Source organism: Mixophyes fleayi, chromosome 2 (genome assembly GCF_038048845.1).
Source record: "Mixophyes fleayi isolate aMixFle1 chromosome 2, aMixFle1.hap1, whole genome shotgun sequence".
Lineage (NCBI taxonomy): Eukaryota > Metazoa > Chordata > Amphibia > Anura > Limnodynastidae > Mixophyes > Mixophyes fleayi.
Window position 1 is genome coordinate 19,016,099 of NC_134403.1, and position 14,080 is coordinate 19,030,178.

At 42.9% G+C, this 14,080-nt stretch overlaps 2 protein-coding genes across 3 annotated transcripts in view; one reads left to right on the forward strand and one right to left on the reverse strand.

Moving 5' to 3' along the window:
• The window catches only part of RSF1 (remodeling and spacing factor 1), a 36,958-nt gene extending 33,941 nt beyond the window's left edge, over positions 1–3,017 (reverse strand). The window contains exon 1 of the mRNA XM_075198605.1: positions 2,619–3,017. Within this exon, the coding sequence (XP_075054706.1) occupies positions 2,619–2,802 (184 nt within the window). The 5' untranslated portion in view covers positions 2,803–3,017. The remainder of the gene's footprint in view (positions 1–2,618) is intronic.
• Positions 3,018–3,315: 298 nt separating this feature from the next.
• Positions 3,316–13,665, forward strand: AAMDC (adipogenesis associated Mth938 domain containing). 2 transcript variants are annotated; one of them, XM_075198607.1, is made up of 4 exons: positions 3,316–3,411; positions 8,520–8,646; positions 11,286–11,381; positions 12,366–13,665. In XM_075198607.1, exons 2-4 carry the CDS (start codon positions 8,521–8,523, stop codon positions 12,546–12,548), a joined length of 405 nt encoding a protein of 134 aa, XP_075054708.1. In that variant the 5' UTR covers positions 3,316–3,411; position 8,520; the 3' UTR covers positions 12,549–13,665. The 2 variants fall into 2 exon arrangements, with proteins under 2 accessions (XP_075054708.1, XP_075054709.1); XM_075198608.1 differs by having other exon boundaries at positions 3,322–3,411; positions 12,382–13,665.
• The last annotated feature ends 415 nt before the right edge of the window (positions 13,666–14,080 follow it).

Here is a 14,080-nt window from a genome sequence, read left to right on the forward strand (position 1 = left end):
CTCTCCCAGTGACAGCTTTTGACAATTGCTTTTATTAAGCCATATTTTTTTTTACATAGCAGCTCGAAAGTGAAAAGCTATATTTTTGTTTACCTTGGAGCATTCTCAAAAAGTAGACTTAAGCCATTTATAATAAACATTCTAACAAATATTTTTTTAAATAAAGGTTTGAAATTTTGGAAAACAAAAGTGAAATTTCACTTTAATGCTAATGAAGCATGTGTTATCCAATCAATCTTCAGCTCTGGACCAGAAGCATCCATTTTCATAGATTTCCAATATTTTAAATGGTAAATCAAAACCTATTAATATCGGGGAGAGAAGACCATTTTCTAAATATAGAACACAAAGTCCTGCTACAGGAAGGTAATATACAGTTAATCGTAGGATACATATTGCTCTGAGATCAGCCATGAACCATATGATCAGCTCATTATTAACATTAAGAGAAGTATCAATTTCCTTATAGAATATCAAAATATATGAACTTTAATCATGCATTTTCTAGCCATGACACAACTGAGCTTTTAAAACTGATCAAACATATGTTCAACATATGATTAATGTTAGCAGCAACTTTATTATAAAAGTCAATAGATATTTGAATGTAGCTTTTATAGATGAAACGTTGAATATATTGATAAACAGTGATGTAGAAAATACTGATGTTCAGCTTGCAGACAAAGCACACGGCTTACTGGTATAAAAACAATGTTGGAGCGTCCACTGTCTGAAAAAAATTGTTTTGACTTTCCAAATGTTATTTGTACAGTTAATTTGTAGAATTTTAAAGTCATCACAGGGCAACAGAGCAAACCCTCACTCACAGATCAGGTTGTATTGACAACCATTGAGTACATGACAGATAAGAGGCTGAACTACAGACATGTTCACTTTGGGGGTTACTAATTTAGGTATCCTGACCTGATGACATGAAAGTCAAGTGAGCCTGGGACATCTTCCATCCCACCACAACCCCTGGAGACCTCAATCTGGCAGTTAGTCAAAGTGGTCAGAAATGGAGGGCTGGGGACATCAGGATGGATGAGTGGATGGAAAATCTGGAGTATCATTTGGAAGGAGTGAATGGAGAGCTGATGGCATCAGGAGGAGAAGGTTGTTGGAGGTATTGAGAGCTGAGGACATCAGTTGAGGGAGGGATGAACAGCTGAGGGTATCAAGTAAAAAGGGTTGTTGGAGGGACGGAGAGCTGATGGTGTCAGAAGGTTGTTGGTGGTATGATCAGGGTAGGAGAGTTTATGGTATCAGGAACTAAACATTTTTGGAGGATCGGTGAGGGACGCAGAGCTAGGGACAGTAGTTTAGAGAGGGGTGCTGGTCAGGGATGGAGATTTGAGGCTATCAGGAAGAGAAGATAGTCAGTGGGAGGTACGGGATTTAGAGCTGGAAATAGAAGTTGTGGAAAGGATAGAAAGCTGAGGGTATTAGGATGAGAATGTCGTTGGAGGGTTGGCAAGGGAGGGATAATCAGGGATGGTATTGTCTGAAAGAGAATGTTGTAGGAATGATGGGGACCTAAGTTGTTGGAGGGAGGGACAGTGATGGATGGAGTTCTGAGGACAGCAGTTGAGGGAAGGAGTGATTGTCAGAGATGGAGAGCTGAGGGCATAAGGAAGAGAAGGTTGTGGGAGGGTTGGTCAGGGATGCAGAGCTGAGGACATCAGCTGAGGGAGTGATGGTCAGTGATGGAGAGCTGTGGGTATCAAGAAGAGAAGGTTGTCGGAGGGTTGGAGAGCTGAGGACATCAGCTGAGGGAGTGATGGGGGAGCTGAGAGTATCAGGAAGAGTAGGGGAGGGTTGGTCAGGGATGCAGAGCTGAGGACATCAGCTGAGGGAGTGATGGTCAGTGATGAAGAGCTGTGGGTATCAGGAAGAGAAGGTTGTCGGAGGGTTGGAGAGCTGAGGACATCAGCTGAGGGAGTGATGGGGGAGCTGAGAGTATCAGGAAGAGTAGGGGAGGGTTGGTCAGGGATACAAAGATGAGGACATCAGCTGAGGGAGTGATGGTCAGTGATGGAGAGCTGTGGGTATCAGGAAGAGAAGGTTGTCGGAGGGTTGGAGAGCTGAGGACATCAGCTGAGGGAGTGATGGGGGAGCTGAGAGTATCAGGAAGAGTAGGGGAGGGTTGGTCAGGGATGCAGAGCTGAGGACATCAGCTGAGGGAGTGATGGTCAGTGATGGAGAGCTGTGGGTATCAGGAAGAGAAAGTTGTCGGAGGGTTGGAGAGCTGAGGACATCAGCTGAGGGAGAGGTGGGGGAGCCGAGAGTATCAGGAAGAGTAGGGGAGGGTTGGTCAGGGATGCAGAGCTGAGAACATCAGCTGAGGGAGTGATGGTCAGTGATGGAGAGCTGAGGGTATCAGGAAGAGAAGGTTGTCGGAGAGATGGTCAGTGATGGAGATAAGGGTCTCAGGAAGAGAAGGTTGTCGGAGGGTGCCTGTGTGGTCACTATAGCAGCCAGTGGCTGGATATGGAGCTGTGTGTGAGATGTTTATGAGGAAGGAGGCGCCATATCCCAGCACACACGGCCAGCGCCATGTCTCCCTCTCATAACAAGCAGCCCCGGCCCCCCTGCTCCTCCTCCATCCTCCCCCTCACCTGCTCCGCTCTCCTCCAGCGCCTCTTCCAGCTCCGGGAACGTCAGTTCGGGCAGGTCCAGCGCGGCACCATAGCGCTCCAGAAACGAACACACCACAGCGAAATCCGGCCATGCTCCCGCAGGATCGGGGGACGGCGGGGCGACCACCGAGGGTGCCGGAGCCTCCGCACCAACCTCCGCCATCTTGGAGCTTGGAGAGGGCGGGAGCGTGAGGGGGGGAGGGTGCGCGCACCCCCCCGCTGCCAGCACGAGCTCAGCCAGCCTCGCGGAGCACCGCGCGCACGGGTCGCGGTCAGGGGGGAGAGAGACAGAGAGATGAAGCCCCCAGGTGAATTACACCTCCTCCTCCTCCTCCTGAGTGGAGCCCATATCCCACAATGCACAGGGAGAGTGACCACTTGTCACCTCCCCTTCCTCTCCATAGCCACGCCCCCTATCATTGTACGGCGGAGAGCGCTAAACACAACAAAGGGACTCGCGTTGTTTTTTTCTTTCAATCAACTTTATTGCTTCTACAAACAAGCCAATAGTTGTACTATTCACTGTCGCTGGAGGACCGTAACTGAACGGACCCGCCAGCCCGTGCCTCCGTGGGAAGTCACGGCGTCACTCTGCGTGTGTGAAGGCTGCGTGTCTCGGTGTCATAATTTGAAGCGCGCTCCTCTCCCGCCTCCTAGTTATCGTCATTGAGGGCGGGGCCATGCACCCTGCTAGCCAATAGGAAGGTAGGGAGATCGAGTATAAATGGAAGTGTCAGCGCTGTAGTGACGTAGTTGAGCGTCGGTGGTGAAGGTGAGTGGGTATGAGGGCAGTGATGGGCTGGTCACAGTAGTCTGCAGTCCGAGTACACAGGGGCTCCTTAGATCTCTGAGAGTAAGTCCTGAGGGGAGATTCATCCTCATGGGGTGTACATGGGAGCGCTCTGTACGGTGCTTCTAGCTGTATCTTATTAGTAGCTGACTGACATGTCCCCCAGTCACTGGGGGCAGAAAAAGAGCCATAAGGAGACCATGTAGGTCTAAAGTCCATGTACCCGACGTACATAATCTGTTGTAGTAAAAAGCTGGGACTTGGAAGTTCTACAATGGTTGGTGTCTGCATTAAATCCTGTTATGTCTTTGCCTTTTAAAGCAACTGTTCCTTTAATACACCGTGTAATGTAAGTAAAGTTTTGTGCCTGCTTATTAAATGGTGAATATATGTAAATCCATTATCCATAAGGTATGTATTGTTCAAAGGTTACAATGGTGCCCCATGTACAAAAAATAATTCTACATTTGTACCATACTGGTGGAAAAGTTAATTGGGTATATGCTAAACTAATTCCAGGAAAACTCCTAATCTCTCTCAAGATGTGAAGTGGAGCATGTTTAGGTTTTATCTGCTATAGCCTATAATCCTTTATATCCAGAATGTCTAACCCCCACCCCCCCTAAAAACAGCAACAATACTCTTGTTGTAATATAGCTACTCATCTGCATGATTGCAGCTACCAGTCATGTCTGGCTAAAATTAGATTTCATGAGGTGCAAGCTGGCTCTTGGCAATGCAATTGATTTGAGCTTTGCTAAAACAGTAACTACTACTCCACATAACAGTTTGGTACATAAAGGGAGTACTAGGTTCTGGAAGGAGTATGTGGTTACATGGGTGGTTCAAGAATAGAAGAGGAAATGTAGTTTTAAATAAAACCTAAGGCTTCTAAGGTTATTAGTGGTGCATTACAGACATCCAGATTGTGCCCTGTCCTTTTTTTTTTTTTTTTCTTTTTTTTTTTTTATGCCAATTTAGTCTCATTCCATCTACATGATCTGGTTCAAAACATTCCTATGTCTCTATAGATGAATAAAGGATAACCTAAAGCTCTTATTTTTGTAAATGAATGATTCACAGCATAAAAACAAACTGACTCTTTTATCTGGGTTTCAATGAAAGTTGTCTCGGGTTACACAGTAGGTGTTGGACTGCTTCCTGCAAGCTTCTCATAGGCTTACTTTCTAGTAATTATATTCTGTTGATGGAATGCTATCCAGTGCAGTGTGACTTGATGTGTGAGCAACGGTATAATCTTTTTGTTTTTGATGTTTGCAGTTCACTAAGATTATGAACTGGGGAATATCAAGTGGGAAATCCTATTAAATTCCTTTTAAAGGGCTTGTGTTTAGACCAAAACCATATCACCTCCCCCCTTTTTTTTTTAGGGGGGGGGGGATACTGTAAGATTATATGCTGAGTTGCTGGCATAACTTTGCAGAGACAGTGGAATGCAGATTTCTGTATGTAGACTTGGTGCCATTCACCTAAACAGATCAGAGTGCTGTACAAGTTGTCTATCAAGATGTTCATTTGGCCCAATTAGAAACCTCTTTCCTGTATGCTGGTGTACACTGCAGAGTAATTGTGTGACCGGACCACTAACGAAATTGCTGCTTTTAGTAACGTTCATCCAATGCGGAGATGCTGGTGAACTTCCCTTGGGAATATCAACTTGATAACCAGGATATAAAAAAAAAAAGCTACAAATAATGGATTTCCTGAGTGTGGAAACAACTCTTATTGGACACATTAATGGGACAACTGTCGTTGTCTCCAGAAAATTTTGTCAGCTGGGTCACATTAAGAAGCAGCCAGGTGGGGGGGCAGTGTAATACTTTGCAATAATAATGAAACATTTTGGAGGTTATTGCCCACACCTGTCGGGACTGGTGGTCTTACACACACTCTGCTGGCTGTAGTGCTCACATAGTGCCTGTACTAATAGGAGAGACAATGGTGTTATTCTATTGTAATAGGACTCTTGGGCTCCAAGAGCTGGGGGGCAAGTAAACAGCTGCATGGAACATCTAGGTAATAGGTGCTGGGAGAACGCTGACTGGGATCTTTTAAGGTACTTACCTGGAAACAAGTTTCACTTGACTGTCCACCTTGTTCATATAAGCAATAATTCACTGTAGTCTCGAGGATGTCACAAGGTCTGAGAAATGTATGACATTGTGTAAAGGGCTCCACTGCATATGGGAGGCTGGTGATTAGAATCCATGGGCTGTGCCATACAGCTGTACACCTATAGGGAAAGTTTATCCTTGTCCAATCTCAGTTTGCCTTTTGTAGACTTGAAGTTTGCTATTAAGGCTTGAGAATTAAAGCTTTGTCCTGCTTTCTTGGTTGGTTGTCTCTTCCAAGCCTTAATGGTGTTGTGTAGTCAGGAGAAATGTTCAGGCATTAAATTTTCACCAGTCTTCTTGATTAATATATTGATTTTGTCACTTTTGGTTCTCAAATGAAGGAGCTGTCAAAAGGTACTAAGTTCAATAAGCTATCTGCTGGCCCCTTCTCCCTCTGTGGCCTGCCTACACAATACAAGAATGCCTCCAGATTTGTTTAGGGCAGATAACCCTTAATCTGTGCTTTGATGGACAGGTGGGAAGGTTAATAACTAAATCAGTATGGAAGATAGAACAGTAGTCAAATCTATTAGAATATGGCTTCTACAGTGCCTTGTCCTACTTAATAAAGTTACATGTGTGATTCTTTTTTTTTTTTTTTCCCCAAGTCATTGAGGGGAGTTCAGTTGGATGTGTGTGGGAGGGGGGCATACACGCTAATGTGAGTACAATACAGCATGTGCTGAATTCTCCTCTCCATACACCAAAATCCTCTCTCAAGCAGAACTGTATTATGTTATAATTAATACATATGGTGCTTCTAGCACTAGGGCACAATCAATTTGAATTCTATTAGAAGGTGGCATTACTTTAAAGATCATATTGGACCTAGTAAAATCAACCAATCATTATTGTGCACATGGGTTAAAGAAAACTGTTACAGTTGATTGAAAAATAACACCATTAAGCAAAACAAAGGTCTTTGAAACATCCAACTACCACTATAGTGACGGGATGAAAGAATTGGTCGACTGTTTACAGAATTAAATAACGGAACGACACAAACTCCCACCTGCATCTAAAGTGTTCTGGATAAATGACTCCAAGATAAACCTCCCACTAAAGGGGAATGGGAGGAGGTTATGAACTGCAGAGGCCCTGCAGACTCCTCCTGAGCTTGTGCTAGGGTCCTGGGTGGCTGGTTCTGGAACTGGCTTAGTCATCTTTATTAATGTAACTGATAACCACAGAAGAATGACCTCCAGGCTTCTTGGCTGGCACTTTATCTGACAACAAAAGCATGGCCAAAAACAACCACGAAGTTATGCATACAATGCAGTGTGGATGCCGAATATCAGAATAATGGAGAAGCATCTTCAAAGGTGAAACCAAGTGTTTGGTGCTGGCAACGGGGTGCAGGCTCTATACAGTAATATTTATGTCTGACCCCTCACTTCCAGGGGTCTGCAAGTGGCATTCTTAGAACCTGTCTGAAACACTGGTTATGTCATAACATGTGTATACTTTAGTGCCCTGTATTATTGTTTATAAAACACTGAACTATAGTATGGTATAAGTGCAAAAGAATTTGACAGTAGGTGAGAATGTCCCTGACTCAGAGAGCTCACATTCTTGATGTGTAAGTGCAGTAGAGTGTTGTGCGTGTTCTGTTTGAGCTGTGCATTTTGGATTGGTTTAAAAGGGAGGGGTGTGATGTGTTCCATGTGCGAGAGATTTCCACGGGTAAGGGGTACAGAAAAGGGTTTAAGGTGAGACACAGTAGGGGCAGTGGAGGGGATAACGCCTAGATAATTTGGGTCAGTGATAAAGGCGGAACAGATAAGTGGAGGAAATTGAAGGTAAGCAGCAGCACACTGTAGGGGATCTTAGATTGGATAAAGAGCCAGGGCAAGGATTTAAAGTGAATGTGTTGGGACCAATGTGAGATAACAAAATTTTCACAAAAGAATTTTGTATCCATTAGATCTCAAGTCAAATTGTAGAATACATTAATAGAAAGGGAAGAGAATAATGTGAATTAAAAGTTCTGTTGTGCCACAGAGAATAGGGTGAGGATTACAAAGGAATAAAGTGGAAAGATTTAGTAAGGGTATGAGGTGAATAATGTTTATTACAGCACCCTAGTCTTAGAGCATGTTTTGGATGTACCTGCCATCCAGGGATAATTTTGTATATATAAAAATGCCCCTAAAGTGGCTTAAGACTGTTAAATGAATACATAAGGGATACTTACTCAACTACGATACCATAGGAAATCCCTATCTATTAAAAAAAAAAAAAAGGTTCTTCATGATGAAGAATGAAATGTAAAATTTGTTTTGGTCCTGAGCTCTGGATCTGTTTGGTCACTGACCATTTTAGAAGTAAGGAGAGACCTCCTCTTCTATATACCACAGGTAGCACCTGTCTGTACATGTTTCTAGCTGTTAAATAAAAATAATGTTCTATTTGTATTTGCCGGTCCTGGAAGATAGAGGTTGGTAATATTCTGAATAACGATGGTTCTGGAACTTGGGGGGTAGCACAGTGGTTAGCATTGCTGCCTGAGCGATGGGGTTCGTCCTGTGTTCTGTCTGTGTGGAGTTTGTATGTTCTCCACTTGTGTGTTTTTTATCACCTGGTGCTTCAGTTTTCTCCCACGGTCCAAAAACACTGGTGGGTTTCAGTTTGTGTGTAGTAGATCATTTAGATTGTAAGCTTCACTGGATCAGGCTGATGTGACTGAATAAACATTCACTGTAAAGTGCTGTATAACGGTTAATAATACTGTGTTTAGTTGTCATTCTCTTGTTACTGGATGCTGCTTGTTTACATGCTGCTGTTACGTTGTTATCTATAGGTCCATTAATAAAAGGATTTTGTTTCTGCAATCACTGTGTGTAATAATATAACGGGTTATGTAAATCCTGTTACATGTAGATAACTGCTGGTGTCCAGCCATCTGCAGTGACCAGAGACTATCACTCAGGATTTAATGCTGTATTTGGTCTGCAGGATGTCCTCTCCTGAAATCACCAGCCTCTCTTGGGGGAGTATGAGTGTGGCAGGACGGGCTTATAAAGACTGCAAGGTCTGGCCAGGAGGAAGCAGAACCTGGGACTGGAGAGAAACTGGAACCAATGTAAGATGTTACTGATGGGGGTTATTCCCATGCTCTCAGCATTGTCTCCCAAATCCACAGAATAGTGATAAAATCCTCAGAAGGAATGGTGGATAATATGGGCTAATCCTTATGTCTCCCTTAAACTGCCCAGGAAGCTGGACCTGCTGGCTTAATATTATAGATTGAAGAAGGCTTAAATGAGCCCAACAATTCTATTGTACACAATAAAAAACTAACTTATTCATGTGCTACCTACTATAACAATCTGGCCTCTGATCTATGCTGTGGTCTGCGTTAATGTCACAAGACTTGGCCACTTGATAACCAGCGTGAATGGATCTTGATCCAGTAGAATGTGCTTGTTAGTTTTCATCTATAGGGCACCATAAAGTGTCCATAGCGCTGTACAGGAACAAACAATAGGACAGTATAATTAACAATAAGCAATACAACTCGGCTCAGAACACAACTAAAGAGAGGGTGAGGGATATTTAATACAAGCTGGTAACCTGAGCCCAAGAGGGTGGGCAGCGCTGACAGGTTAAGACCACTGAAAGGTGCAGAGAAAAGCGAGAGAAGTCGGGGCAGAAAGCTCAAGAAGGAGATGGGCAGAGAAGCTGGAGAGTAAAGTTAAATGTGGTGGTAACAGGAGGACAGTGGGCCCTCAAGGAGCTTACAATCTAAAGGGAGGGACACAAGGCTGATAGGGGGAGAGAGTGGCACAGAACAAGAGAGTAAGAAAGGATGAGAGGGAGAGGTAGCCGACAAGGTGGGAAGTTAAGCGGGTGACTGAAAGGCTTTTAATAAAAAGTGGGTTTATAATGCCCGTTTGAAGCTGCACATATTGGAGAATGTTCTGATGGAGCGAGGGAGATCGTTCCAATGGAGGGGGGCAGCGAGGGAGAAGTCTTCAATGTGTGAGTGAGCAGTGCCGTAACTAGACATTTTAGTGCCCTGGGCGAGACAGGACACTGGTGCCTCCCATCTAAGTGGGAATGACATTTAGCAAGTGGGTGTGGGCAACCTAATGTGGGGGTGTGGCTAGCACTGTACTATATATTTGCAAATGCATGATATATATAATATTAACCTGTACTAAAATAAATCACAAAATGTAAGGTGTACATGGTCAATATTTCAAGGATTGCTTTATTTTATCATATATGAAACCATCCTTAAGGTGCCATTGCCTTGGTTCAGAGCACCTTTTTGTTAGTGAAGTTTAGATTCATAGAATGTTTCATATACAGTTTATCTGAGTGTTCATCTGTGTCTTCTACATGTTTCCAACAGATTGTCTGTATTGCTGTAACATATTACAACATCAGGATTTACATTTGACCTAAGATTTAATTAGAGAGAGACTGACTCTCTTTTACATGCAGCAGATGCTTCATACTTGTTCCACAAACTTACATGTTTCTGGATGAAGAAAGGTTGCAGGGATTGGGCTCTGTCAGGGTGCTTCTAGCTGTATCTTAGTAGCTGACAGCCAAGTCCCCCAGTCACTGGGGGCAGAATATGAGATCTGATTGTAACAGTTACCTTTTGTAGCTGTATTGTTCAAAAGAGGAAATTTACATAATACATTGTATCTATAATCTAGCTATTTCAAGACCCCACACATGTCCCTTTTGTTTCATTCATAATTCTAATGATGTAAAATTACAGTGAAAATGTAAACTTGTCCCATCTCCAAGCATCACACTGGTGTAATACTGTCAGTTCCCCCTACATAAAGCAAACGCTTGCTGTTCGACAATGCTGAACCTAGTTACAGGCCTAAAGGAATATTCTGCTTTACCATCTAGCCCACTCACTGAATGCTCCCCCGATTCTCGTCTGACACAGAATTACTGGGTGTAGCCTAGTTCTTATATCTAGTCCAGTGGATCCCAAACTTTCTCATTTCGAGGCACCCTTAGTGTCTCCATAATTTTTTCAAGGCACCCCTAAGCCAAAATAATTACCAAGTAGTCACCCACCTTGCTTACCACCAGCCCTGGCCACGGCACCCCAGGGAGCCACGGCACCCAGTTTGGGAACCACTGATCTAGTCTATGTAATTGTATCGCTGGGCAGCCTGTCTCCTGACACAGAAATAAAATGAATAATGACGAGGATATGTAAAATGAGGTGAAGGGGAAAAATCTTATTTATTTTTAACAAACATTGTTTTTTTTGTTTTTTGCCCATGATTTGCATCATTGTATAATAAGCTTTTGTCTTATGAATCCTTTGCTGTGTATACAAGGCATACTCTAGTTCCCAATTTTGAGGTCCTTAGTTACCATTCGCATCAATTCAGTGCTGGGGCTGATGGTTAAATGGGCTACAATACTGTGGCAGACAGGTGGCTGTGACTCCCGAATATCCTGTCCGTTGCCATGGCCTAACAGGGTCTACCCCTTGTGTGATGTGGCACAATAGAGAGGAATGTTCTTAACTTTTGGGATGTCATAGTTCCCTCCTGTGCGGGCCCTGTTTACTTATCCATGGTAGGTACCTCATCTTATGTAATGACAGCTATAAGGGCCCATGCTAGCCAGTGTGGTTCTGATTCATTTGTAATACACATAATAGCCACACTGATCAAGCTCCTATAGGGGCACTGCTGGTTTATACGTTCATCCATCCACATGGTCTTTATTCACCAGCACCACCCCGGTGTCCAGCCAGCGGACCTGGAGGAGATTGTGAAGAAGAATGTGAAGACGCTGGTCATTGGCTGTGGCATGTCTGAGGCCCTGCAGGTAAATTAACACACATTGTTCTAAACTGCCAGCCAATGAGCTGACAGACAGGCTTGTATGAACTCTAGGGGGCAGTGTCAGCCACATTCTCACCTGACGCATTTCATGACATCTTTTGCTTTAGGTTTTCAGCCAGGTTACCTGTACTTTATCGACCACAGTGCCATTAGCTGTATGTACACAGTCATTCTATTAACCTGTTCTAGTCACCTAGTACTGCTCTGAGATTGGCTTTAGAGGCAATAATCCTCAGGATAGCGGGATTGTTCCTTTACTGTTACTCGCTGGTTTATACATGTACTCCTGCAATATTCACAAAGTACACTAGTGGTATTCTGTGCTTTCCATCCCTCTCTTTGTATCTTCAGTCAGAGTTGTCATGTCTGAGGGCATCTACTGCTGGTTCTGGCCAATGTTATAACTTCCATGTTGTTTGGTTTCATAGATATGAAATTTCTGTAAAATGACTGTTCCTGACATTATTACAGCTTTAATTCACACCTACTGTAAATATTGATTTTTAAGTTTGTCTGTCGCCTTCAGACAATGAAGGTGTCCCTGCTGTAGCTTGTACTGTTTGCAACCTGTTAGTTTTCTTGGGCCCAGTTCTCTCACTCCGAGGTAATGACTCTGTCTGTTGAGCTGTCCACAGAGAGGTCTGACAGCTCTCTAGCCAGGAAAGACTTCTAGTATAGGATTAATATGTCACAGTATAATCCCCATGTTTCACCTTTTAATATCACAATTGCCTTGTACTTGCAGTTTTAAGAAAAGACCACTTATATATTAATGTTGTTACTGTAACCCTTCCTCACCATCTAGAAGATATTCCTCCACCGTACCTCGCACTGTTTCCTGATAGGCTCCTGTACACCCTTCTGATAGATGGGGTGTAGAAGTTGATTTTCTGTTTTGTTTATTTCTCCCTTTTTTTTCTTCATTAATGTATTTATGCATATTTTATTTCATGATTTTAAAGGCGAGCAATTGTCATGTCTAGGTCCCAGCTTCCACGTTGCAGTACATCAAGTCTCACCACATCGATGTGGTGGTCCTGAAGACGGAGAAGGCAGTGACGGAGTACAACAACCTGGTCGCACAAGGAATCAGAGTTGGAGGAATTTTTCATTCTACCTGCTAACTACGCGAGAGGAAACCTCAGTCTGACACCAGCACAGACTGTCGTCAGCTATTTATCCCAACAACATTAAACAAATGACTACATGAGGAATACAAGCTTAGTGGGTTTTGTGTGTTTTGCTTTTGTTATTCCTATGCAGAAATATTTTAATACCAAGTATTAGTAACTGCAATTTTAAACAATATTCTACTAGACTGCACATCTGTAACCAGAGAATCGTCCCTGCTCTGCAGAGACCAGTAACATTGCTATGACAGCGTACAATTCTAACTTGTCCTCACTTCATGCCAAGTTCCATTTGTTGTGATCTTTCATATTGAAATTTTGAGCTCACCAGTTAACAACTTTAATATATGATTATACTTCTAGAAGACAAGCAGAGTTTATAAGTGACTTGCAAGAAAGTGCGCAGTTCATTTTCAGATTATTATTTTGTTTCAGTCCATTTGAAAACTGGATCACTCTTCATTAGATTACCCCTTCCCCCCCCCCCCCCCAATTCCATTCTCCTCCCTTGGGGCTATCCTCTGCCCATTTCTCCTCTAATGTTACTACAATGCAGGTTCACCCTGTGAGACTGGTACAGATGGAGCGATGCTATATGGATGCTTACAGAGGTGCACCATAAGATTTGTGCTGCATAATTTATCTGCTCAGAAATATACTGAACACACCATGAAAGTTGGATGTGAAAAAGATAACCTTTGAACAGCCAGAGTTACAGATATCCTCTTCATATTAAATATTTAAAAATTACTCCTCTTTCCCAAACTGTCCCTGTCCTCTTCCTGGTTATATTCCTGAGCGGTGCTCCACATAGTGACTGCGGTAGAAGGTACTTTGTGTCTGTCTTCTGATGTTATCATTGGGCAGCAGTAATTATTTTTATTTTGATTTACGGAACAGGCTTCCAGATAAAATATACCACATATATAGGGTGGGCATGAACTATACTGTCATGTTTGGTGAATTCCATGAAAGTGGGCGTGGTCTTTTTAGTTAATACATATAAGAAATGCAAAACTGCTGAATGTCAAATAATGTATCAAATTGAATAATGTTAAACCATTGCAATTCTGCCGCTTTTATGTTCTATTAATATGGTGTATGGTTGTAGTGAAATAAAGTTACTGGTAAATTGTTTGAACAGTATTGTACTATGTTCTAGTTCAACCCTAGCAAGACAGCAGTGTTTTATTATATTCTAAAGTGGTCCCATAACTTGCACTCAATGCTGGCGGACTTAGCACCGCTGGTCTCAGGATGTGTGTACTAGAAACAACGCGCCTCACTGGCTCCATGTGAACTTACAGGCTGCATCCGATGAATATTGCTTTAGCCCACAAACTGTAGACAAAGTTATGCTTAACACTACAATAAGACATAGCCGTTTCATTCACAGCTACTGCATATCACTAGCGCTGGTTGTCAAGGCAAAATTGTTATTACGTTTATGTAATCTGGTTATTTTACCCCAAAAACCAACAAGGGTGTGCGAGTTCCTACATAGTAGATGGACACCCAGAGAATAATTTTTGGGGTTTTTTTTTTAATGAAG